The sequence below is a fragment of the Daldinia caldariorum genome (assembly GCF_022478825.1).
Source record: "Daldinia caldariorum strain CBS 122874 unplaced genomic scaffold F4812scaffold_8, whole genome shotgun sequence".
Lineage (NCBI taxonomy): Eukaryota > Fungi > Ascomycota > Sordariomycetes > Xylariales > Hypoxylaceae > Daldinia > Daldinia caldariorum.
The window spans coordinates 972,654-998,832 of record NW_025953044.1 but is presented as its reverse complement, the minus strand read 5'-3'; the positions used below and the strand labels follow the sequence as shown (position 1 = coordinate 998,832).

Here is a 26,179-nt window from a genome sequence, read left to right as displayed (position 1 = left end):
CCCTTAGGGGAGCCCTACTGTCCCTTCAGAGTGATGTTTACAGATAGGTGCCTACATATAAGCAGGTAGTATTCTGCACCGTCGTAATCTTCTAGAAGCCTACGAAGCTAGTCAATTGATATTTAATCTTAACAACCATAATCATATGAAATAAACATTGGCTAAGGTATCATAATGTATTAATTTCCCTTGTGTGAATTGTTTTGCTCGAGTTCTCCAGGTACCTACTTGGTCCTTCAGGCAAATATATTAGTATAAGGAATATAGAGTTGTGTTAATAAGCAGGGCTTTTAAGAATATAGAGGTACCTAGGTTAGGTTAGTTACTTTTGCAGTGCAAATTCCTAGTTATTCGCTTTGCATTCTCTAGTTCGGCCATGAAGTACCTCAGGTACTCATACTGTTTGGCTTTCAGGGGTGAGCGGAGAAGATGATCCGGCGAAGAGTTAGTCACCGGTGACCCCAGACGGACTTGCATGGACTTTGGGGCCTAGGGATTAAGCTAAAGTCTCGGTCCGGAATCGGAAAGAACGGAATTGAAATAGTCTACCGGGTAAGGTAATAGGTGTAGTCGCGGCGAAAAGATTAGCATAGATCAACAACCTGTTTCTGTACCTGTTCCTGATCAGTATTATTATTGTCGCGTCCATAGCAATGTTTGATAAGAGGAATCTAACCTAACCTAACCTTCCTAGGTGTATACTGGACAGTATACACCATTTACCCCATTAGGCAGGTACCTAGGCCACGAGGCAATGTGTTTATGACAAGTCCCTAATGAGAACTGAGTGTGTGGTCCGCGCCTCTTCTTCACCCAATTTTTCAGCTCATCTTGAATAGTATCAATTATTATCCATCCTTGGAATACGCGTTTAATAATCACGTAGCTCTTCCATTGCAAAGCATTATTGATATACACAAGTGTGCGGTCATCGACCTATTATCATGGCAGCATGGCACATGATTATTGGTAAACCTAGGGCATTAAACACAAGTAGAATGGATCATTGAATAGTATGATATCGAAACTACATTATGCGACAATAGGGATTAATAAATATCAAGCTTGAAAACATTACGAGTTTACTGACTCTACCAAATAAGTGTTTCGAGTTCTACGCTCCTCCGCCGTTTCCTGTAGTACAAGGACTCGGCACCCGATTTATAGTGGGGCCGAACATCCGTATTCACCAAGCCGGATCTACCAACCGCTCCGATCATTAACGTGTTTTATTTTAGATTCTGAGTTCCTATGACATCCTATGACATGGCTGATGGGCTTAGAAGTAATGTTGCATGTGGGCCATCTAATTTTCAAGTCATAGCAATGATAGCAAACAGCTTTTTTTTTCTTTTTTTTTTCTTTCGGTAGCATGTGAATGTCATTGGACTCGCTCTGATTCCGATTATGTCCTCAAGTGCAAACTAAGCACAAATACGTCTCCACATATACCAACAAACCACAAGCTTCAAGATTATCAATTGTTAACACTTGAGGACATAGGACAGTTATCTCTACTATTGTCCCAACAAGGGATGTGATGATATTGCGCCGCTCGTGACGCGACTACGGGACTTAAGAACATATTTTCCACTACAATGCCCCTAAATCCTCCTAATGGCCAAGTAAAAGAAAACAGTGTCGACCGAGGCAATTCATTCCCTTCGTTGTTTAATGGCCTCATCATTAGCATTGACATAATTAACAGCGTATTGATCTCGAATGGTCGGTAGTGACTCTAAGTGTTATACTAGTGACTAGAGAGCTATTTTTCTATACATTGAGGTGGAGATTCGTACTTACCGGTGAATGGTAAGTTTAAACAATTTCGCGGAATATACTGTTCTATACAGGAGACTGGTACAAAGATAAATGGAAGTGACATGTTTTAAATTGTATAGTAACTAAAGCGTGCTCAATACCACACGTATTTACACTTTCTTGCGGGAAACGGCACTTTCGGATACTAAGCCCTAATTAAGAAGACAAGTATGAGGAGCAGGTGCCAATAAGGGTTGCTACTACCTAATAGTATTGGGAGGGGGGGGGGGGGGGGGTCAATTGCCATGCTGAGTTGACACCGATCACCAGCAACGTGATAAAACTTGAACTTGAGGTTCGGTTCAGAGGCGCTATCGTCTAGTCGCGAGGCGGAGAAAAGACACAAAAGAAGAGACCTACCTCCATACGCTTTCTGATTGCGTACAATTAGGTAGCAGTCATAATATCATTCACCAACAGCGTACCGGTAGAATTTGTCTTACCTATGTCGTCAAGTAGAAAGTTCGGGTTCACACACAAATACCATACCCAACTCAAGACATCTAAGTAACTATTGCCAGGGATATGTGAGTAGAACAGGAGCCTACTGGTCACCGATTTAAAGGGGAGCCAGCTCCCTTGCAAGAGAGCAGAGAGCCTGGCGTTACTAATTCAGACCTAGTAGGCTCTGACACTCGCTCTGTATTTAAAAGCTCATGATTGCTATCCTATACCGAGGCATTTCACCTAGTGTTACCGCTTAAGGTACTATGTATTACTTCCTCTCATAGTATACGGTTGTGGTTGTCAGATCGAGGTTTATACCGTTGATAGATGCCATATGCGGATGCGACAGTTAACATAGGAGAAAATCATTTAATATACGAATGGCGTGTTTGTATGAGAGTTTGAACTCTGTGGTTCTATGTAGGAAAGTCGGCTGGCAAAATTAGTTCGCAGCAAAAACATGTAGCTACCTGCTAATGAGGAGTGAAAGATCTCTTATTTGATATAATAGCGCTTTCGTTTTATCTCCTGATTTGAATATACCCAATGTTTACGGGCTAGGTACGCTGACTTTTGATCATGGCCGTGGAGTGTAGATGGTGAATATGAACTATTGTAGCATCAGGAAAACCATCCCTTTTGAGATTTATCAGGTAGGTAAGGTACCTAATATTAATATTAAAAATACACGAAGATATAACTTTGATAGTCTAAGAAAACTCACCGTATAGCTAACGGTTGATTGGTTACCTCCCCTATACAGGTGTTAGATGAATCTCAGATCATATTGAGCCTAATTTTGGAATCACCACTCCACCTTTGACCTATCCACTTTCACTCCCGTTCCACATGGATGATCCATGTGGATGACGGTGGTTTAGGTGAATATAAATTATATTAACAATATTAGAGGTATTTATGGGAATAGGTATTATAGAAGCTTCTCCTCCGGCCTGGCTCATCGTACTACAAGACTCGAGTCTAATATCCTTTAATCCGTTAACAAGCGGTATGATACGGGTGTTTGCTGTAACCGGTGATTACACCCTTGACACCAAACTCTCAACATCATATACGCCAGAAATCCTTACAACACTTAAAAAACTGCGTGAACGGTACAGCAATAGGCATTACCCTAATAACCGACTTTTAAATATCGCTCTACCTAAGGTAACCGAGCGCGAATCATATATACTAAACCACTCCCTCATACCTACTACCTCCTAACCTTACCTGACCTAGGTAATGTATGCCCGTCTCTCCTAGGTACCTCCTATTTCCCCGAAGCCTATAAATACACTTTTTTCTCCATTACTTTTTTTTGTGCTTTTCCCAGCCTGGTATCATATATGCAGTTATATGAACACGATACCTATGAAGAAGAGACAGACGAGAAAAAAAAAGTCGTGATCGCTCCAAAAGGAAAAAAAAAACCCCAAAAACGCTCGCTCGCTGGCTTATGAAGAACCCCCAGAAGACAGACCAATGCCAGACAAAACCAAATCATATGCTATGTTACACCTGGGTGAATATAATTCATCAAGGATACCTAACCTAGGTAGGGATATTGATAGGGGCGTTGAAGCATCCTGCTTACTCCTGCACCCCCACCAAGAAGAAATCGAGCTCCTTTCCCTGCCCGATAGCGTGTTCGTTCTCGGCAAGCTGTTCCAGCAAGCTCAAGAACGGATCCTTGTCCTCGCCGGGAGCAGTAGTAGTGGTGGTAGTAGTAGTAGCAGTGGTAGCAGCCGGACTGCCGTTGTGGCTTCCCGCCCCGGGGCTCGGAGCCGCGGTCAAGTGCGACGGCGGCTTGCGGTGGTGATCTTCCTCGCCGTGCCACGGCGTGGGGGACGAGAAGGTGTTGGTCGGCACGGTCCCGAACATCGGGTCGTAGCTTGCGACGCCGAGGCTGCTTTCATTGTCTCCGCTCGGGCTGGGAGTTGCATATTGGTATGACGGGGAGAAGGGGACTGCTGATATAGGTTCTATGTGTTGTTGGGATGGTTGATAGTTTACAGGGTTGAACCCGGCTCCTGCGGCTCCGGTACCGCTGGGGGCGCTACTAGCCTGGCTGTCAACTGTTTCGCGTCTTTGCCGTACCGATTGGCTAGTGCTGTGGGAAAGCAGCGAGCTGGATGTGTGAGCTATCGAGGATGCAAGGGGAGTTGTCGAGAAAGAGAAGTGCCGAGGATGAGCGCCAGGGGTAGGTAGCCCGGGAGTTAGAGGCCTGTTATTTTCTACATTTATTGGTGTTAGGCTTCTTATGTCGGACCGCCTTTGACCAATAGCAGTATTCTTTCGCTTTAGGTTTGGTCGTTCAAAATCCCCATTCATACGCGGCGAGTACAAATCGGGACCTGGATACGTATCCGTAGCGAAACCGGTTGTAATATCTGAAAGGCTTAGATTCATAGCGTCAAACGAGAATGGACGACCTCCCGGTCGACTGATATTTGAGTAGCGGTCGAAGAAGCCCTCGAGATTGAAAGCCGGGGAATAGCGCATCGAATTGTTAGCAAGGCCCTTAACTAATTCGGCATGAGCGCTATATATGCTTTGTAAAGTATCGCGTTGGCATTGAACACTTGCCCAGGTGTAGCTCAGCTCGCTTAGTTGCTGTAGTTCCCGAGACAGGAACTCTGACGATGATGACAAAACACCCAGCGCTTCTCCCCCTCCATTTTTATGGTAATGTGCTCCGTGTATATGGACTGTGCCTGCTGTACAGATGCAATAACCAACAAAGGCTGGCCATTCAATGGATGGCATCTGTCTACCAAGCTCGACGAGCTCGGCTATCGCATTAGCATGCAAGAAACATATGTTCGTGGCTTCTATTTGCCAAGATTGATGTTGGCCTGTTCCAGCCAGCTCCGCAAGGTCAACTGGGAGAAAGGGTCGGTAAATTAGACAATGGATTAGGTGGTAGACGAGTTTGCTGAGAACAAGAACAGTCGAATCAGGTTGTCCAAAGAGAGTATCTATACTCGAGAAGACGTCCGCGGTCCCCGAGGTCCATATATCAAGATCCTGCCTGATTTTGGAAAGTTCAGAGAGGGCGTGCCAGGGGAAATGGGAATCACCTTTGACACCTCCCGCTGCAAGATAGCGATTTGTGAACCCTAGGATACGGCTAATGTCGATAAGCATCCCGCTGCTCCCTTGAGATTTCCTATCAGTCCCTTGTAGGTGCTGAAGGTTCGACCCGTTCTGAAAAAAGTCTCCTTCGACAGGTAAAGTGGATGGATTTGGAGACCAGCACGGAAGGCGTAGAAGGATGGTCCTGTCGCTGATGAGACAAGGGCGTCTTGAGCCACACGTCATGAATCTATCGAGGAGATAGCAAGTCCAAAACAGGCGTCTTCTCATTTCACGTTCTACAGCTGTTATCCTAGCTTGTAGATCCACCTCCCGATGCAACTCAAGGGCCATGGCCATTCCGATGGCGATCGCTGGATAGGACAATCAGTTCACGAGTCTGAAGAGTGTGTCGAAGGCATTCATTCTCATTTGGAGACCTACTTAAGAGCATATATGCTTTTTTACTCTTTCCTGCTGCCGTGAACGCAGTGACGAGGAGAAGGAGAGTTTGAAGAGTATCGATGGACGGTTCGTCCTCATCAATCTCACTTCTCGATCGTAATGCATATTCTTCGCTCAACTTGGCAGCAGACTGACACCCACTAGGATGTGTTGTGTATCTAATTAAGTCTTAGTATGTGTACGTTTGATTGGGTTATGAGATGATATCGAACCTAGCAGCGACGGAGTAGATGGCGTAGATTAAGTGGCCAGGTAGTTGATTCAGTTGCAGCCGTTGTCGCACCGAGGATTCGTCAAGAATGTGGTAGGGTTTCGCATGGAATCGTGAAAAGTAAGTGTCAAGGAGCGTATCTATCTGTACTCCAGGGGAGGGCTCGCTAGCAATTGTAGGTGAATATATAGCAGACTCCGAAGCGATCTCTGTCGCTCGAGAGATATCCAGAGTTGGACGCTTTGACCTCGGCCCGGGGTTTGAATCGTCTCCTGCTGCCCGTCTGCCACCAGAAGATGCTTCGTCCGTATTGATAGGTGGAAGCTTCTCCGTACTTGGCAAAGCATCTCCCTTTTTGTGATCCTTGAGCTGAGCTTCTAAACCATCTACTCTCTTTAGCAATGCTTCCAATACGTCTGTCTTGGGTCCCCTCTTCTTTGGTACAGCATCTATAAATATCGAGCGACCATTAGCTTCACTGTATGAACCCATCACAAAGGGGACTTCCCCTCAAGCGAGAGAAAGCCGACCACGCACCGTAAATACAGGGGCATTGGAAGACCTGGCAAGCTTCGCAGGATGGACGCAGTCGATTACATTTTATCTATACGGAGAATACCGCTTGTTAGATTAAGAACAAAAACTCGGCTAATTGGATTTGGTTCCGCCAACGTAAGGAGCCTTACTTTCCGCTTTCGACATGACTTGCAATTCATTGCTTCTCGTGGCTCGTTGCCCATACGGCGACTTGGTAATCGCTCGATACCGACTTGTGGCCGCGACATGATGATAGGTTGAATTCCAGGGAGAGGCGCTACACTCATGATTGAGAAGTCCAATTTCGAGGTAGCTATGTCGAGTAAGACGCAAAGAGCCTTTCGATAATAATGGAATACTTCGGTTTATGTGTTTCTGGAAACTGGAAATGAGACTGTTGCTATCAAATCGGCGCACCCAAGTCCTTCCTCTTCTTCTTCTCCTTATCCTTCCTCTACAGAGATAAAAATTCTCATCGAGTCGTAAACGAATATATCATCCTTATCGCTGACCGACTGTTGGTTACTTAGTTCGACTTTCCGCGTTGAGGTGGCGTTATACTGTTTGCTGCATGCTGCGGTATGCCTAATAGCGATTTTGACGCGCCCAATAATACTATTATCTTGCTAGAATTTGGAGACATGGAGAAATATGTACGGCGGAGAGCAACTAATAAGAAGAGCCCACGGCTGGGCAATGCATGTTGAAATTTGTGTTCCTTTATTCAGAAGAGGAAAGATGGGGCATAGTTCATGCGGAGAGACGCTGAAGATGTGGGAGACGGTTTGCGAACGATTTGGGGTTTAGTGGCTAGGTACTCACCGGCCCTGCTGTCCTGCCGTTCTTCTAACGGTCTTGGGGACCTTAACAAGGGCCTGTTTCTGGCACGATCCTGCTCATTATCCACTCGGCTCGTGAAGCCCTTGTCAGTGCGGGACCTGACGGGGTAAACTGGGGAAGATTACAGGGAACCGAGAGGGCAGCAAGAGCAGGGATTTTGGATTGGCTACAAATTTGGTCCAAGCCGTCGGAAGGCGACCAAAACGGGGTTCTTGCAGACTTCATTCTCGGCCCATGTTATCAAGAAGGGCCGCCTGCCGTTACTAAGGCCCCAAGCTTGATACTATTTAGTTAGATTCCCGTGCTATACGTAACGACAAGGACAAGAATCGGTAGAAAAGGGAACACGGAGGAGTTGACGGCGGTGGTAATGGTGGTGATAGGGGTGGAGGACAGCTCTAACTCTTCGAGAAATATGCCACGTGCTGGAGATGACAGGATTTCCAGTTGCGCACCAATAGAAATCAGTCTCTATCGACCTCCCTAACCCCGACTAAGGGTTATATCCTGGTATTTGAAGCCGTAGAAGCGCCGACTCTGTTGGCTTGCGGGAAGCCATTTCAGAGTCGTCAATCGTCATAACGCTTTCGGGCTTTTACACTTGCGCTCCTATTTCCTTCACTATACTAACGTGCTTCCAATGACTGAACCTTCAGCATCCAAACTACTTTAAACCCATTTCAAGCTGTTGTCCAAGGCAAATGTTTTGTGACTCGAACTGCCCCGAACATAACATAACTAAGCTCACAATAGCTTTCCCATCTAAGAAAGCCTGCGTGTGTGTGTGTGTGATTTAGTAGTACATAGAGCCAAAGACTTCTCAAGACGTTAAGAAACGTAGTCTTAGTGAAACATAGGTACGTCAAGTTGGCAACTGGAGTTTACGCCAGTACTAGTTGTCTTGTCCTTAGGTAGTTAGATTATCTGCATATAGAAGAGCTTTACCCTAGCAGGGTTCCTGGCTTATTCGAGTTGAATTTGAGCCTCCGATGACAGACACTGGCTGCCTCTGGCGTAGATAGCAAAACCGAGCGGTCCATATGAAACCACCACGTCCTGCGAGCTGCCAGGTAAGTAGCCAGAGGATAATGCAAGCACACGACCTCTTACATGAATCCCAGGCGTGTTGTACACAATCGGGGTTATGTACCTAGTATACCTATGTAGCTCGCAAAATATCTTATAGGTGCGTAGGTATCTAAGGCCCTGCATCGTTGTAACCTTTTCAATGATAATCTTTCCTAGTTCTCCAAGTTTGACCGATTTCCATACCATTTGGAGACAACAGGAAATCCCGGTGGGCTCTTCTTAATAGACTATTGCTTCTGCAGATTTGCCACGATGTACTGGAACTTCCGCTTGGCTTGGACTAAACAGGAACAAATTGGAGATTTTTTGAGTTTATTACTTTCTTCTATTGGCCTAGGCGCTATTGTCTCTGGCACTAATGACCTCGCAAGGTTCACCTTGAAATGTTTGAATGCAGGTAAATGGAGTAACCAAGGTAGATACCTCAGGTAACCGCACTGTTGTTACAAGACACACCTGGAGTTGAAAGCGGGAGAAATGTGAATATTCGTTGTGAACAGGACCGGGAAAGGTCCTAAGGCTTCCGTCCGTCTGGACTAGGCAGGTCCAGCATGGCTAGGTACCTCTGATGGTATAAACTTGATATGTTTACTGATAGATGTTGGCGAGTGGTGTGTTGTCTTGCTAATACCTGAGCTGAGTCCGATCGGCTCCTCAAGATATTTACAATGGCTTCATTGGACCTGGAGGATTAAGGCCTTGTTCGAGGCGGATATCGACAGCGTGGGAGTAGCGGTGCTAACCGGCAAGACCCGGTAATTGTGCATCCATACGCCAGGAGTTGGGACGGGATCAAAAGTATGGGAGTACCCGAATATATAGCAGTGGGTCGATATATCATATCTAGGTGCGTTTGATGTTGCAAAGGCAGATCCTAAGTAGATTATAGGGCCAATCCAAGCTATTTCGGGGCCCTGTAGCTATCTATATAAGCTAACACAAGGTTTTCGAGGGTATCTCGTAAGATGCAGATCCACGTCATAGGTAGTGCGCGTATCTAGATCGTAGATTGTGTGGTTCACGATCGTAACGATGACACGTGTGATACTTAGATATCATATTACCTACTATACCTACTAGACGCCAGACACTAGATAGGTAAGTTACCAGATATGAGTTATCGGATATCTTGTTTGAGTTGAAACCTCTTTGGACTTATTTCGGAAGAAAGACACGGGGGGAAGAGGAGGGGGGGTGTTCCGGGAGTTAGCAAAGCAGGGATTGTGATGTTGAAAAGTTGATGTTTTTGTTACGGGGGGAGCGCAGGAGCCTACTTAGGTACCTAGGTAGGACCTACTACATGTATGCAAGTGTAAAAGCTGGACCGGGTTAATGCTCGCCGCTAGAAGACCCGAGAGTCTAGTGCCCCTCTTTACCACCTCCCTCCCTAGTCTTCACATACCTGTTACTAATATTAGGTATAGTATTGTACAATACAATACCTCATATAGCAATTGAAAAAATAGGGGCGGTCATTCATATCCTCTAATGATCCTCCTTCAAGCTTAACAGAACATGAAATATCTACCTCCTAACCTAAGGTACCTATCTATCTAAGGTAGGTAAATGCGTATTCCACGTTCATAATAAAGGTAGGCAACCTTGAACATTACCTAGATACCTGCCATATATGCTAGTGATATCTCGTAATGTGAACCAGAATTTTACAAGAAACAAGATTTCCATCTAGAATAGGACCCCCCCTTGCTCAGGATATGCATCGCCCACTTCCCCGGCCACGGCCACTAAGGTTAGTGACAGATCCGGTCCCTGAACAGCCTCCTGGCTGGTAAGTGACGTGCAATATTGACATGTTGCACATGTACCACGCGCGTTAGGAGTCGAACGATACCCTTACTTCCCCTCGCGAATCATAGGCCGCAACTCAGCTCACCATCACGTCTTTATCATGAACTCGGACTCGGGATGGACGTTGTGGACCGCCAACGTCTGTCTCCATGTCGGTAACCCTTTTTCCTTATGGCTGGCTGCATGCGGCTTCGGCTCCTACAGTGTCATCTCGACAGGTACCTTATATATCCCGATATTCAGGCTCTTTTTTAATTAGAACTTTCTCCATAGCCCGCATGCGGGTATAATATGCCGAGCATACGAAGTAGCCTACCTAACTCTACCTCTCCCACATGGAAAAGAAAGAAAGAAAAAAAAAAAAAAAAGACGCCTACGCTATCTTTAGGACTATCATCGTCCCATGCACCCACTCAGGTACCCGTACGCTATATCAAGCATACTCGGACGTCGTATGAGGTTATATTAAAGTCTGTGAACGCATCTGCAATATGCCGTTTTTAACCGCATGGCATAAACGTCCATTACTCAGCTTTTGCATCTCGATTTATGAATTTTTCTTCACGACGCCTGCGCTGGGCTTGACTGCTCTGCTCGCTCAGCAGCCACCCGGAGATTTATCCCGGTCCTAACGCAGAGTCGGCATTCACGAGAACCACTGTTAAGGCTGTGCTAAAAAAAAACTCCGAGCTAGGTACTATAGTGTCAATTGATCCTGTTACTTCGGCATCAATGCCCAGCGGAAATGCATACGCCAGTACGTGAAACAGGAGGCAAGCGGCATGGGAGCCCAATGGTGTCTCTAAAACTATGTGGTTACATATGTGTAATTCAAGGTTTATACACTCGGTCCAGCGCTTAAGTTCGGTGTCAACAAAGCATCGTATCCAAGCAAGCACAAACGTATGTTCAGCAGCGCACGTATACCTACCTAGGAGGTAGGTAGTACTTCTCGATCTTGTCTAGTGCCCAGTTACGAGATTAGGCATGCTGTACCGAATAGTTTCAGAGGATGGCTTCGTAACCCCTTGGTTTGTCATATCGGGAACTATAACCTCGGAACAACTATTAAATCATTTGAACTTAAGGTAGTAGAGAAACTAGACGGGAAAAGGGTGCGGGCAGTATACTCTATAGAATACACCTATATAGAAATTTCCTAGGTATGTCTCCGATATATGCCTTAGTTAGGTGGTCTAGAGCCAGAAAGATTACATCTAGTCGCAGCATACATGACTCGCCGGTAATCTGCATATATTGGAATCCCAGCATTACACGTCTAAAATCCTACCAACTCTCGCCGGGGGTATATATTCGATTCTTTTAAAACATTCCTTGGCCGCCGGCAAGCCGCACGAAGCTGTAGGGCACGTTTTGGCCAACAAGCAGCCTGAGAGTTTCTACGGTTGTGAATGCAGTCGTATCTGCCACGCCGTAAGCAGCAAAGCCGCTCTGTTCCGCAACCGCACTCGGGTCTCCTTTCCTCGGTCCATCAGCCAAGTCCAAGAAAACCTTGCGGATCTGCGTTGACGAGCCTCTCGAGCCTCCAAATACTCGCACAAGCATCCCGACAATATTAGATTTCTCGGGCCCAAGGGCAGAGATGATTACGAAAGGACTAGTCTTGTCGCGCACCATTCTTGCTCTTTGAAGGCTTTCTAAACTATTGAAGGGCTCGACCTCAAGGCCACGAGCTAGATTGGAAGGTGTCTTGAAACCCGCAGTATATACCTTACCAATTCGAAGCGCTTTTAGTGCATACATAGCAGACGCCGCGTCATCGGAATTCGCCGCCAAGACAACTGCCGCACGGCCAGAGTAGGCTGATGGCGCAAGATCACGAGTCAGGGTACTGACGATGCCACGCCAATTTGCGTTGTCAAAAATCAGTGTTGAGCTCGGTGGCAATCCGTTGTCACTATTGATGCCGGAACTTGGGAATGTGTTAGCACCCTGGTCAGAACCAGGGGAAGCCGCAGGAAGCGCCGAAGGTGGTGGGGACGATCGAGATTGAACAACGATGGTATCAACCATACCAATTGTACGGGCTGCTTCAGTGAGTGATGGGCCCAACCCGCTGTTCAGCCTCGCAAAGAAGGAACTATTATGCATGAGGCTTGCTAAGGACACTGGGGGACTCAAATATGCTCCACCAAAGGACTTTTGGTTGCATAACGCTTCTACACAGGTAGGCCCCTTAAGGTGTCTTTGGACAACCGCAAATTGGTGTGGTAAGCCAAGCTCGTTGAAGCATTTCTCGTAAAAGGGTGCATAAGGAGTCGCAATACGGGAGAATGGGCTACTAATTCCGTAGAGACTCTTCTTCGGAAGTTGACCGAGCAATGACAACGCGGCGTTAATCTCCGCAGCGCTCATTTGACCTGGCGCAGCAATAATCGGAAGAAGGGGGTGGGTGATGGGTGTGAAGACTTTATTTAGAGTCCTCGAAAACTGGCCAGTCTCCCCCATATTGACGGCCGAAAGGGGGGGCGAGTGTGGATACTCGCTCCGAATTTTGGATCGGAAATATTCCAACTCGAAATTCTCGTTGTGGTCGTTGATTATTGATATCATTTTTATGATATCAGCATATCTCCGAGACTCGAGGAAGATAGACTCCGCCTGAGCTGAAGGCCACTTGAATGTGCCCGAAAAGTCGTGAAACGCAGACATAATACGGCTGCTTCCGCGTTTTTCGTATAGCCTCCGACGAATATGTTCCGGAAGCCAAAGCTCAACATCGATGTATTCGACCCCCCACTGGATGGCCCGAAAAAGGTATTCGTAATACAAGTCAGGATTATCCATCGGAAAGTGCCCATTCTCTTTCGTGCACCTCGTCGTGAAAATAATGGGCAATTCAGTCCTCTGTCGCAATAACATGACTTGTTCCCCAACATAACTTAAACTCGGTATTGGCGCAAAGTTACCATCCATCAAAGGCTCCCTGAGAAGATCGACACGTAGTTCTACAGCGTCAGCGCCAACCGTGAGAATATCTATGTTAGGAAGGGCAGCCCGAACATCAGGAAAGGTGGTTGAAATGAAATAAGTGCGCGGCTTTGACATGAGGGCATCATGATGGTTAATCTGGCCAAGGGTGAAGGAGATGAACCGAGCCAAATCTCGACGGAAGAAAGACGCCTCGGGGTACAAGAATTCGTAGTCGCACTGCGCTGATATATAAGTATCAGGTGGCATTCCCAGATTAATACAGTGGGCGTTAATCGCAACCACCGCATCTCGACTCCGCGAGGAAATATCAATCTTGGCGCTCTCCAACGATATCCCCAGTACGGATTCTTGTTCTATAGAAGTTATGCCTTGAAAGCTGTCGGCCATACGATATGGTTTCCCTAAGACGTCTGCGAAAACCGATACGATATGCTCCTGGCCAGAACCATAAATGATAACAACCGTCCTGGTGTCGCCCTTTTGCAAACCGCTTGTAGTCTTAGTCCCGTTCACGGTTCTCGATCGCAAGTTTCGTTCCATGTCTATTTCTACGGATGAAATTGATGCGCCGGCATTGCTAAGAGGGTAGGCTGGCGTAGGAGCCTGGTGCAACTGGTGGACTGTCGCCATACTGCCCTAATGGACGACGTCCTCGCGTTAACAAAGGGTAGATACTAGAGATTCCTGGGCTTGGGGGAGGCGGGTTTAATTAATCCGAAAGAACAGCGAAGGTATTAATACTAGGTCTAGGTATGAACGGCTGAATATCGGGATCGTCTCGGGCGACGGGCTCTTCATGGCAGACGTGCGTCGAGCTTACGTTCGAGTTGGGAAAGTTATCGTGGGGGGAAATAGCTAGCATCAGTGCCGTATGGGAGGTAGGTTAGGTTAGGTTAGGTATGAAGAGAATGGTAGACCGATACATCTACCGTAAATATCTAGCCCGGAGATATCGGCGAGGTTCCGGATAGGTTAATTCATGCGGCTTTTATAAGGTATCGTAGGAGGCATCTCGAGACATCTTGAGGGTGTTTCGAGATGAATTAGGTAGATATATACAAGTAATATACAACGAGCCTCCACTATTAGTAAAAGTAAAAGTCAAGTACCTCCTCTATTTGAGGGTCGCAAAGTGGCCAGAGTGGGAGGCCACGAGATGAAGCTTAGGTTAGGTACGAAATGGTGATGAGAATCCTACCTAGGTGCCTAAGGTACGTAAAGCAGGTACCTAGAAAAAACCGGTCAAAGCAAAGCTCGGGAAAAATTCCGTAGTGCTTCGAAGTAATTATTCCGGCCACTTAGATGCTGGAATATCCAGCTGCGGATCAGCGCCGAATAAATCGAGGCTCTCGCCTCACGCGTATGTAGAAAAAAGAGTTAAGAAAGAGATAAGAGATTTGAATCAAGGCGACCGCAGGCATTGGTGTTTAGGCGAGCGTAAATTCCGGGGGGGCTACTATACCGCTCTGCGTTCTATTGGCTTAGCGGTTTCTGGGGGTGCTCCACAGCCTGGAGATTTACCCCGGAATCCCTGTCCTTAGTACCTTAGGTTAGGTACCTTGTAAGACCTAAGCTATCTCCTCCTACCTAGGTACATAGTACACCTCCTACACTATTTCTCCGTGAGCTTTTGAGAGCATCAAGTGGATAAACGTAGTAACGTGGATGGATAACCTTGCCGAATCTACCTAGGTGCCTACTTGGGTATCAAAACGTCGTTTTGATTTAGGTACATATAATCCTCGGATAACCCTTTACGGATTTGATCATTCCTTTTGCAATTTCTCGTGATAGAAAGAGGCGTACGTGGGGGGAAGACCCGGGCTTATAAGATTCCATTCCCTTTTTCCCGTACGACCCCTCTCAGCAGCAATCTTCTTAGCTTTTTCAATACATTTTATATCATTCAGGTCCGTATCTGTTAGTTAATTCTTTACTATTGTGAACCCTGATTCTTCCATGTCATTAGATCATGCCGCAAAAACTAAAATTGTACTTTTCAGCATACTTGGGTTAGGTAAATATATGTGAGTAGAAGGAGAATGTATCAAAGGTATTGGGTCTGGACCATAAGGACCGTCCATGATAGAATTGGCCTCGCCTAGGAGCTGTATAATCCGTCCTAACATTTACTACTTACTTGGGAAAGCTATAGGGGAATCACTAGCGCTATAGAACAGGTTGCGATGTGACCTCGGTGGAACACGCTCCTTTAGCACAGAGAGTAGCATTAAAAACACACCACCTAGGTCAATAATAACATACCACTTGGATATATATAAGTAGCATCGCTCGTAGAAACTCTAGAGGTCCAGCAGATAATCAGCCTACTTTGGTAGGCACCCAGGTTATGCGTCGCGAAAGAAATATTCTTGACTCATTTGAGCCCAGCCACCAGTTTCGTGCTATACACCACAATATCACTATCCGATCAGTGCGAAAATGAAAAACGTTCTATTCAGCTGTGGCTTATTACAAGCTCACTTAGCATGGACCCACGCCTCTCTCCTTTTTTCGAGCGAGTCCAGTGCAAGTTCAACTCCTGAGTCTTTGGTGGTACCGAAGCAAGCAAACTCTTTCCAGAACCCGGTAGTATACGAAGACTTCGCCGACAATGATGTTTCCGTCGGTCCAGACGGGTTGTATTACTTCTCTGCGTCCAACATGCACTACAGCCCGGGTGCTCCGATCTTAAGATCGGGTGATCTCGTCAATTGGGAACTTATCGGCCACTCCGTGCCCGGTCTGGATTTCGGCGAAAAGTATAATCTGACGAACGGCCACGCGTATAGGGGTGGGACGTGGGCGTCGACAATGCGATTTCGCGAGAGCACCGGGCTTTGGTACTGGATCGGCTGCGTCGACTTCTGGTACACTTACATCTACACTGCCAAGGACGTTACCGGGCCGTGGACCCGTGCGGCCGTACTTCCGGGCGGCACGTGCTACTATGACTGCGGCCTCCTTATCGACGACGACGATACCATGTACGTCGTATACGGTGCTACCGACGTATCTGTGGCCCAGCTGTCAAAAGACGGACTCAGCCAGGTTGAGACCAAGCATATCTTCAGCGCTTCTGACGTAGGGAAGGATGGAATCGAAGGAAACCGCATGTACAAGAAGGATGGGCTTTACTATATTCTCGACGACCATCCCGGTGATATTACCTACATTTGGAAATCCGAAAGTCCTTGGGGTCCTTACGAGAGCAAGATCCTGGTTAACAATGTGAAGTCACCCGTGCCGAATGGAGGCGCTCCTCATCAAGGAAGTCTCATCGAAACGTCGACAGGTGACTGGTACTACATGTCTTTTACATGGGCATACCCAAGTGGCCGCATGCCCGTTCTCGCCCCGGTGAAATGGGGCGATGATGGCTTCCCCTTTTTCGTAGCCGACGAGTCGGGCGCGTGGGGATCGTCTTATCCGGCGCCACTTCCTGCAAAGGCCGTCCGAGAATGGACTCGTACCGACACGTTCGACGGGGAGACACTGGGCCCGGACTGGGAATGGAATCATAACCCTGATGAGACCAAGTACAAGGTTGGTAACGGTGGAGTGACTCTATCTACTGCAACCGTGACGGACGATCTATACGCGGCACGCAACACCCTAACCCACCGCATCCATGGAGAATTCCCTGTCGGTACTCTCCGAGTGGATTTCGCTAATATGGCTGACGGCGACCGCTTCGGTCTTGCGGCTTTCCGCGATCGTACCGCTTATATCGGTATTCACCGCGATGGGACCAAGTACACATTATCCGTCGTGCATGACATCACACAGGAAGAATCTGCTTGGAACACGACTAGTTTGGGGAACATAGTAGCAACATCAGCAGATATCCCCAAGGACAAGATAATATGGCTTCGAGCGTCGCTAGATGCCCGTGCGAGCGGCAGTTACGCAGCCAACTTCTCCTACAGCACAGACGGCCAAAAGTTCACCCAGTTAGGAGAACCTTACACGATGCATACCAACTGGGCATATTTTATGGGCTATCGTTTTGGAATCTTCAACTATGCAACTAAGAAGCTCGGAGGCTCAATACGAGCTTTGTCTTTTAAAAGCGCTTAACTTGAATTGTTATCACCTAACATCGACTCTAATAGTGTAAATAAAACTTTTACCGCTATCCCTCATGAAATATGTTTAGTTAAAAAAAACAAAAAAGGCCCCAGTCCAACCCATACTCCTAGACCTTGCCGCGTTTATATGGTTGATCCTCCCGGAATTGTCGACAGTACCTAGCGATCATTACTTGGCCATCGCCCATCCCGCTCCGCCAGTCGTTCTTTATCAGGTAGTGCCCGTGATGGATGTCATATACAGAGTGAGTGTCAGAAGGCTAGTATGCAGTATATTGTGGATGATCTAGTAACGCCTGGCCTTCTAACCTCCTTCGAAGGAGACAGCTACTATCCACATATCCCTGGCATTCTTCCACGTCCTCCCAGCCCTTATTCTTTGTATATGGCACAGCCGCATAACGAGGTACTTCGCTTTTTAGTTTCTGAAGGTGCTTATCGGTTCCAGTAATATTTTCGGGAAAACAATGTGGAAGAGTTTTGTGGCTAACAAGCGGCGAAATTCCCATGTCTACCTAGGGATAGATCTGTCTTGTGGGATATTTGCAATGCCACAGTTACGTGTGGCTGCCGCTGTCAGTTCCGCTGACATCCCATGAGGCCCAACGCGAATGTGAGTGCTAAGTAACCGACTGTACATTCTGCGAGCGCCGTCCAGTTACGCGTCCATACCCATGTCCCTACCCCTATTACTAGTGAAAGGAGCAATAGATTAAGTGCGCTTGAACCGAAAAGCGAGAGAGGAATCATGTACCAAGGCTGATTTGATCGAGGAAAAGAATTTACTACTATAGGGGACTCCTTGTTGCTGGCTTGTAAATATTTAGTATTTAGGAGGTAGGGTTGGCATGGAAAAATAGAAGAGAAAGATTGAAAATTGCCCAATTCAGCAACGTATTAATGTAGCAAAACTAATAGGCCATAACTTGTCCTTCTTTCCTGCTTATCTTCTATTCTCCTACCCAACAAAGTATATTTTAAGTATGCCTGAGAAGCCACGGCAAAGGTAGACACCATATAGTTTAGGAAAGAATTCCCCGTTGATCCTCAGCTGTGAAATCATAACTTTAACTGGGCCAGCAACCCATGCCAAAACCTTACGAAACCGATTGTACATCGCCACATGGGCAGTCGCCACGGGAAAACTAAAATGTTGACGCCAGCACCGTCCTTTGTCAAATGCTTCCACAGAAACCACTAGGGGTATGCAAGCGCTTCCAACCCGCAGCTGAACACAAATACTATGACCGGAGACCCGATATACAGGCTGCAGAATATACATATTGGAAGACCTATCCCAACACCTGTAACCAATCGTGACAGCTCATAGACCAAGGTTTGAGACAGAAATCCGGGGTGGCAGAAGTACCTCAGGAGTAATTTAAAGGCTACCAGAATGCTGGGGTATTGTGGTGTATCCTTGGTCGCTTGCTCTTACTTTGGCAATAGCTGTTTTTTGCTAAGCTATACTAAATCTTGAAAAAGTGGTTTTCTTCCATAACCCGGTAATTGTTGAGGTCGAAAGGCCACTTTGTGTTCACCAAAGTTGCTAGGAAATTCCATCAATCTTGGGGGGGAAAGGCGACGGGGAATCTCCGCGGCTATGGAGTAATATAGAACCACGTACAATCCGTTCTCAGGTGGTGTCTTTTGAAGGGAGTCGATACCGCAGTTACGGATCATGGTCGTCCCTAGCTCACCTACACAACCAGTCAAGGCAAGTACGAATGTTAAACCTCCAAGGGTTAATATAAACAAGTTCGTGAGGTTGGGAATACTCCATCCGAACAGCAGAGCGAGCACAATAACGAACGCCGTCCAAGGAAGGGCTATCAGGGAACTGTAGCAAAGGAAGGCGATAGGGAAAAGATACCAAGGCCACAAGTTGGGGCCGTCCGGCCAATCCTCAGTCGCTGGCTCTTCCTTTGGCAATGGCTGCTCTTTCCCCCATGACGCCATCATGTGTTTTCTTAACGTCTTCTGTCGGGGTAGTTGCAAACTCGGTCAATGGTTTCGAAGATGTTTCCAGTGCCCAGCACGCAGTTGGGTAGGTAGGTAGAGTTTGTATTTTAAGTAACAATGTGGTATATTAAGGGTACCTTGGTTTCTAGTAGAGAAGACGACTGCGATGTTAGCATTAGTTTATAAAAAGGGAAATCTCGTAAGGTGAGAAGGTTGGGCCCTTAAGGGAGTTATATACCTAGGTAGTGCTGTCTACGTAAACTCTAAAGGCGTACTCCTTTAGAGTTTACCCAACGTACCTAAGACAGCACTACCTGGTATACTTTATGCTAATTTGCCGAACAACGAAGCTATAGTCCGGAGGTCCGATGCCGCGATACTATCTACCTATGTGCTATCTCGTGGAATTTCCTTCCACGTTTTAGAATGTTCCTGCAGCAAGTGACCGTGTTCGTATAGGAGGGCTGTTGGAAGCGCTCACACTTGAGGTAACTGCTTCTTGTTCTTAGAGGTTAAGACGAGATCGCCATTAGAAATAGGGAATCAACCACGGAGAGAACCAAAGTTAGAAACAAGGCAGTTACTTGATATGTGAACATTTTGATCCTGTATATCTACTTCTGCTCTGAGAACATGTTTCGACGCTGTTGAACTCCCAAAACTTTCTTCGGGATAGTGGAAGCCAAATATGAAATAGAGCACAATGCGGAAGACATAGCACATTATATCAAACGCTGATTCTCTATAGTCAACTCGTGAGCCCTTGGTAACATGATTGACCGATGAACTGGAGAAAAGTATTGAATACACGTAAGCTACTGTTATATCCCGACACTTTGGCCATCCACTGGATTGAGCTGTCTGGGCTGTCTAAGCTGTTCTAGTCCACCATCTGACCTAGATCTCGAGCGGATCTATTAACACTCAAAAGACTTGAAAGAATTAAATTTTTTGAACTGAAAATCGAAACGGATCGTCCTGGACAATGGCAAGGGCGTTAATCATCTGGAGGGACAGCTGGATCAAAAGAGTAGAATAACGAAGTACCATCGTAGATTCAAGTATTTAGCTAAATTTAGAGGAAACAGAAACGATCCAGGAGATTACGAGATTAAAGAAAATCAATTTTTTATTTTTATTTTTATTTTTATTTTTTGGCGGAAAAAGGTTAAAGGAAATCAAGACGTTGGACGGAATAAAAATTATAATAATAGACAGCAAAAATGATTGGCGACACTGGCCCGATTCGAACGGGCGCCTCCGAAGAGATGTGATTTCGAGTCACACGCGTTAGACCACTCTAAGAGAGAGTTAGAATATTATGTTGATTTTTCAAGCCTGAGAAGTGAGAAGAACTTACCCGCCACAGTGCCATTGGTCCTTTTTGTTCTATGTTTCGTTCAACTGTTAAAAGTTGCTAATGTACGAGGTAAACAAGTCTACTATGTACTATGTCTTAGTGGTATTAAGATGCATCAGGTGGGTATGAGGTATGAATTCTACGCAGGGTGTGTACACTGCACTAACGAGTTTTTTGTTTTTCTTTCTTTTCCTTTTACCATGTAGAAAAAAAGGGGTATAAATCTAGGTAACCCTATTGTTGCTCAGATGCACGGGTAATTACCTAGGTAATGATAGGAGGTAATTATGGTAACACAAAAGACTACTTCTAGGTACTAGGTACCTGTTACAGGTGCTATCTCCTTATTCAACCAAAAAAACATACCTCTATGAGAGATGAGATGAATGGTCCGAAAATGGATCTTCCTGCTTATCATTGTGCGGTATCTCTTATCTCGTTACCTCACATGGTACAAGGGATGACGCTAAGCCCTAAATTGAGCATTTTTTGCAGGGGATTTACGTAGGTGGATGCCCTGACCTACTGACCTGCTTGAACCTGCCTGACCCGCCTGACGCACAGGTATTACCGTTTCTCCGTCAACCAGTGGAAATTGAACAAACAAATTAAATTTGGCATAAACCGAAACCAACTAAAGAAATCAATTTCCGGAGCCCTCCGTCCCTCCACTTGTCCTCCACTTGTCCACCAAAACCTTGACCACTCTCTGTTTTAGCCCCAGTGCTGCAGCTATGCATGAAACTGAGCATTAAATTGTAGATTCAAGAAAACATCCCAAAAGTAAATACTTGTCTCCATTATTTCTTCACATTCCAAACTCGCCTGTCTTGACAATAAGACAGTGATAGTACCTAATCATCGGCATCTTTTCCTTGAGCCTGGATGGCTTCACCGCTTTGTCCTTCTAGTATCGGCGCGCTGAATATTGCAACGCCTCCGACCAACCGCCAAATTGATATATACGAACTCAACTCCCATACCGACAACATGAGCAGCGAACACTCCTCTAGCGACAACAACGCCTCGAGTCCTGTGCTCGCATCTCAGAAGCAGGACGAGAAGGACAAGGCCGCGCGACATTCTAGAATACTATCCGGCACCGAACTTACGCCCTTAAAGATTTTAATTTCAAAAGAGAATACCACGGAGGAGCAGTCCCCTACGTCTAGGAAGCTGGCAGCTGCTAAGAGTCCAAGAAAGATATCGCCTGAGAAGCGTTTCCCAGTTAAAATCAACAGCAGTCCCTCTCCACCTCCGGAGACCCAGAAACACCAGATTCAGGAGCACAATTTATCTATTGACGAAACGATTCTGCGCAACGAGGGTCTGGCAACCGCTATAAAGATCTTCGAGGATGATGATACCACGTTAGATGATGGCGACGATAACGAAGCTGACACCACATCTACGTCAATTGGCGATCAACCAATTGGCAATGAATCAACCGGTCCAGACGATACTATGATAAGCACATTCAGTAATTTCTCCGCGGTGCCAAACTTGACTATGTTCGCGAGGATTGGACATAGTCCTACCAAGTTCGCAAACACCAGCGCAACTCCTCTCGCCATGCGGAGTAAACCGGAACCCTCGCCACTGAGGACTCCTCGACCTCCTACTATGCACGAGTCTGGAAACACTACCAACCTGCTTATGGACTTTGCGGACCAGGCGGGTGGCCCTCCGTCTAGATTCGCGCAGCAAACACCGAACCGAAGTCAAACATTCGATAGAAACCCGAGGCACTCGATTGCAGCAACGCCTCAGCGCCAACAGTCTAACTTGCTCGATTTCGATATTCCACCTCTTCCTACGCCCCGTAGTATACCTTCAGTGACACCTAGAGAATTGGAGTCGCTCAAGTCAGGATTCCTCTCGGAAATTAGTAGCCTCAAAGCTACCCTTAGCGGTAAAGAGGCCGAGGTTTTGGCTCTCAAGACGGCGGTGGGTGATGCTGAAAAAAGAGTAGGCGAGAGCATGGAACAACTCCGCGAAGAAAGGGCTATGAAGGAAGCTATGGCTGAAGAAAAGGAGAACTGGGAAGCCCGTAGTCGGGAGATGGAGGCCGTGCTTCGTAAGGTCAAAGAAGAAATTGTAATGAGCCAGCGAGAGCGCGAGGAACTCGAATCTAAGCTAGATGAGAGTGAGAAACGACGAGAGGCCGCCGAGATCATGGCCCAAGAAGCAGAGAGCAAGATGGCAGGAATGCGCGCCGGCAAAGCCACTTTAGACGCCGAGAACAAGTCTCCCGATAAGACTAAGAACGCCGGATCTCGCGAGGTTGAAATCGCTGTTGAGCGTGTAGCTCGCGAGTTACATGTACTCTACAAAAGCAAGCATGAAGCCAAGGTTGCGGCTTTGAAGAAGAGCTATGAAACCCGCTGGGAAAAGAAAGTTCAAGAGCTCGAATCCAGAGTCGAGGGGCTTGCCGAAGAGAACGAGAAACTAAGACTCGATCGGGATGCCGCTATGAATAGAGTCGATCCTGACCAGACCCTCGCAGATGAGGAACGCAAGTTCCAGGCTATCAGGGACTCAGCGCAGATCAAGGAAATGGGTGCAGAGATCGAGAAACTTGAGGCTGTCATCGACAGTATCAAGATGGACAATCACGAGCTTCGCCAGCTCCTCGAGAAGGAGCGCGTCGAGAAGGGTGAACTTGTCATCTTAGCTGAAGAGATGATGTCGATGCAGACTTTGGTCCAGGCAGAGGCGCCGCCACCTCCACGGCCGACTGTTACTAAGACGCAGCACACGGCTCCGGAAAGCTTCCGCCACAGCATCGGCAGCCGGCCGTCAGGTCTGAGAGCTCCTGGATCTGTGAAAAAGCCGACAGAGAGTAGGATTGGTGGCATTGCTCACGACCGGAGTAGGAATGGCGGATCTCAAGGGGGTCTACCACGCCCCGGTAGTGGCACGGCTATGCGGAGCGGCATCATGAGTTCTATTGAGAAGATGGGTAACTATCGTGGTCGAGGCGAGTAGGCACATATGAGTGATGAGGGTTGGTATCTTGGTTGGCGATGATTCATGATTAGGTGTTACGGGTTCTGGTGCCGATATGATGAGGTTATTGTAATGAGTATTCACCCCCCTTGGCACTTGTCGGAGTTTAGGCCTGGACTTTAAAGCCTTCTCGGAATTGCAGAACTACCTATATTCAAGTTAGGTCGTCCTCACTTTTGTATAACGCGTCATGAGTCTCACGAGTCTATGCTCAATCCGATATAAGGTCAATAGGTAGTCTTAAGACGAGTTCGCCCAGTTGATACCCTCCTAATTTATTCATATCTTTTCTTCAAATTTCACAATTATCCTGCTTACTTTAGGTTAGGTACTATTCAAGGTAGTAAGGCATAAATATTGTATCCCCTACAATAAAAAATAAAAAACTACTAGGATTAATCTACTGTTGTCTATTCGTAGTAGTGTCACCCAACCAATGCCTCAACATCTTCGGCACGAGGTTCGCCTCTAACACGGTAGGGCATAGACGAAGAGCACCACTATCACAGCAAGCCTTCTGGATGTCAAACTTCAACCCGGGACCTAACCCAATACCTAAGCCGCTGTACGTATCCTCGTAGTAGTCGGCGAGCTTTACCGCGGGCAGCTTCACTTCGGCGGCGGGCCCCAGATCCGCGGCTCGGGAGCGCACCTTCGCCAGCCATTCTCCGAGGCCGACGGTGTCGAACCGCAAGCCTGCGCTCCGCAGCGCCGGTAGGAAATCGTCGTTCCAGGAGAACGCGCGCGGCGGCTTGACGTTGTAGAACGACGCTTGGCTTGCTCCCGCGTCCGCGTCGAGCTTCTCGGCGAGTTCCAGACACGTGCGAGCCACGGCGTCCACCGGCATCATCCACTCGCAGACATCGTGGTCCCCCTCGAGCCGAGGCAGCAGCGCGTCGACCTCCGTCGCGCTCCGGACCAGCATCGGGATCGCCTCCTTGCCGTTCCAGATCCCATGCGCGGCATCCGCTGCGATCTGGCCGATACGCAAGACGCCGACCGCACCACCACCACCACCGGACGCTGCTGCTGCCGCGGCGGCGGCGCAGATGCGCTCGCCTACGAGCTTCGAGCGCGTGTATCCCGTCCGCGCCGCGGAGCCGAGAAACGAGAGGGGCCCTTCGGGAACGGTGGCGGGCGTGAGCGTGCGGGACGCGGTGGAAATGCTGCTGGCGAAGAGGAGACGGGCGGGGCGGCGGCGGCTCAATGGGACCCTAAGCGACAGGTCTAAGAGGTTATGCAGGCCGGCTATGTGGGGGATCATGCTTGCGAGGGACACGTTGAAGTTCACGGGCCACGCCGCGTGGATGATCAGGGTGGCGGAGCGCTGCAAGTCCGAGTAGATCTCCGGCGCGAGGCCGAGGTTCGGGGCGCCTAGGTTGTTCGTCGTGAGAGCTGATAGCTTCTTGTTGCGGTGCACTTGCACGTCGAGGTTCCGGGTCTTCAGGCACGCGTCGATGCGAGCTAACGGATCGGTGCCCCGGACTAGGCAGATGACGCGGTTGACCTTGGGGTCCGAGAGGAGCTGGTGCAGTACCTAAGGTGTGCGCCTGTGAGGATCTATGTTCTTGTATTAACTCCACAGGCAAATAGGAGAGGGGATAGTGGAGAAGGGGAAAGGGGGAAGGGGGTTCACGCAGAAGACTTACCACAACGTCTCTTTCTGGAGTTGATACATTTCCCGGAGACTATGGTTGGAATTGACTATATCTAGCAATGATATTCTGCATCTTCACTATTTCATTTTTATCATCCGCATGCTGATTCCCAAGTTTCTCACCCGTGCGCATGGAATATAGTAGCCGAGCGAGCCCAGACACGGATCCAGCATCGTAGACGATATTGGCGCGTAGCGAATGTCCGCCAAGGTCGAGATCTCGCTGTAATAACCTGCGTATCTGAGCGGCGCGTAGACTATCTACTCCAGAGGTAAACAGGTCCGCTTCGATATTTGGAACTTCGATGCCCGCTTGTTCGCGAAGAAGTTTTAATATGAACTGTTCAAGCTGTCCAATATCGAGCGGTAATCATTTACAACCCTTTCCACTAGTGGTGTTCTTGTCTCCTGAGTAAAGATCCTCATTTAGTTTATCAAAACGAGCGTGTGCGGCAGCGCGGATTATGTTCCTTTTGTCAGTCGCAAGGTATTCAATATCGGGAGTGATACTGGCAAATTCGTCAGCGAAATTATTAGCCTTGTCTACGTAAGGTCGAATAGACTCGATGAACTCATTGTCCGATAGACCAGCTGCAGCTGTGGAGCGAAATACTAGGAGGCCAGGTACAAGGCGATCATTGCCGACCATTAAGGTGTCTCGCACAAGCGGACTTTCGCGAACGGTACCCTCTATTCCCAGGGGAAGAATATTTTCTCCACTCAGAAGAGTTACTCTGTCGTCAGCACGGGCAATATACTTCCAGGCCCAGTCCAAAGTCGGGTGAGGAACGAAGAGGTCACCTGAGTGAAAAGAGCCGGACGGATCATTCGAGTTAGTGGTCATGAGC

General features: G+C 47.5%; 6 protein-coding genes across 6 annotated transcripts; 2 read left to right on the top strand and 4 right to left on the bottom strand.

Annotated features, from left to right (window-relative positions):
- Positions 1-3,678: 3,678 nt before the first annotated feature.
- F4812DRAFT_387577 (fungal-specific transcription factor domain-containing protein) lies at positions 3,679-7,028 on the bottom strand. Its single transcript, XM_047932086.1, has 5 exons — positions 6,709-7,028; positions 6,560-6,626; positions 6,024-6,471; positions 5,791-5,969; positions 3,679-5,720 (listed from the first exon to the last, which is right to left on the bottom strand). The coding sequence occupies exons 1-5, from the start codon at positions 6,844-6,846 to the stop codon at positions 3,862-3,864; spliced, it is 2,691 nt and encodes an 896-aa protein (XP_047790348.1). The 5' UTR covers positions 6,847-7,028; the 3' UTR covers positions 3,679-3,861.
- Positions 7,029-11,620: 4,592 nt separating this feature from the next.
- F4812DRAFT_451143 (aldolase) lies at positions 11,621-13,792 on the bottom strand (the record flags this gene model as incomplete). Its single annotated transcript, XM_047936169.1, has 1 exon — positions 11,621-13,792. One exon carries the CDS (start codon positions 13,790-13,792, stop codon positions 11,621-11,623), a length of 2,172 nt encoding a protein of 723 aa, XP_047790347.1.
- Positions 13,793-15,694: 1,902 nt separating this feature from the next.
- On the top strand, positions 15,695-17,332 carry F4812DRAFT_459313 (glycoside hydrolase family 43 protein; the record flags this gene model as incomplete). Its single annotated transcript, XM_047937522.1, has 1 exon — positions 15,695-17,332. One exon carries the CDS (start codon positions 15,695-15,697, stop codon positions 17,330-17,332), a length of 1,638 nt encoding a protein of 545 aa, XP_047790346.1.
- Positions 17,333-18,222: 890 nt separating this feature from the next.
- Positions 18,223-19,438, bottom strand: F4812DRAFT_428553 (uncharacterized protein). Its single transcript, XM_047934202.1, has one exon. The coding sequence runs from the start codon at positions 19,303-19,305 to the stop codon at positions 18,808-18,810; it is 498 nt and encodes a 165-aa protein (XP_047790345.1). The 5' UTR covers positions 19,306-19,438; the 3' UTR covers positions 18,223-18,807.
- A 1,816-nt stretch (positions 19,439-21,254) lies between these two features.
- Positions 21,255-24,036, top strand: F4812DRAFT_428551 (uncharacterized protein). The gene has a single exon (XM_047934201.1). The coding sequence runs from the start codon at positions 21,551-21,553 to the stop codon at positions 23,651-23,653; it is 2,103 nt and encodes a 700-aa protein (XP_047790344.1). The 5' UTR covers positions 21,255-21,550; the 3' UTR covers positions 23,654-24,036.
- Positions 24,037-24,074: 38 nt separating this feature from the next.
- On the bottom strand, positions 24,075-26,175 carry F4812DRAFT_459311 (male sterility protein-domain-containing protein; the record flags this gene model as incomplete). The annotated part of the gene is made up of 3 exons (XM_047937521.1): positions 24,075-25,211; positions 25,411-25,643; positions 25,710-26,175. 3 exons carry the CDS (start codon positions 26,173-26,175, stop codon positions 24,075-24,077), a joined length of 1,836 nt encoding a protein of 611 aa, XP_047790343.1.
- Between the last annotated feature and the right edge of the window lie 4 nt (positions 26,176-26,179).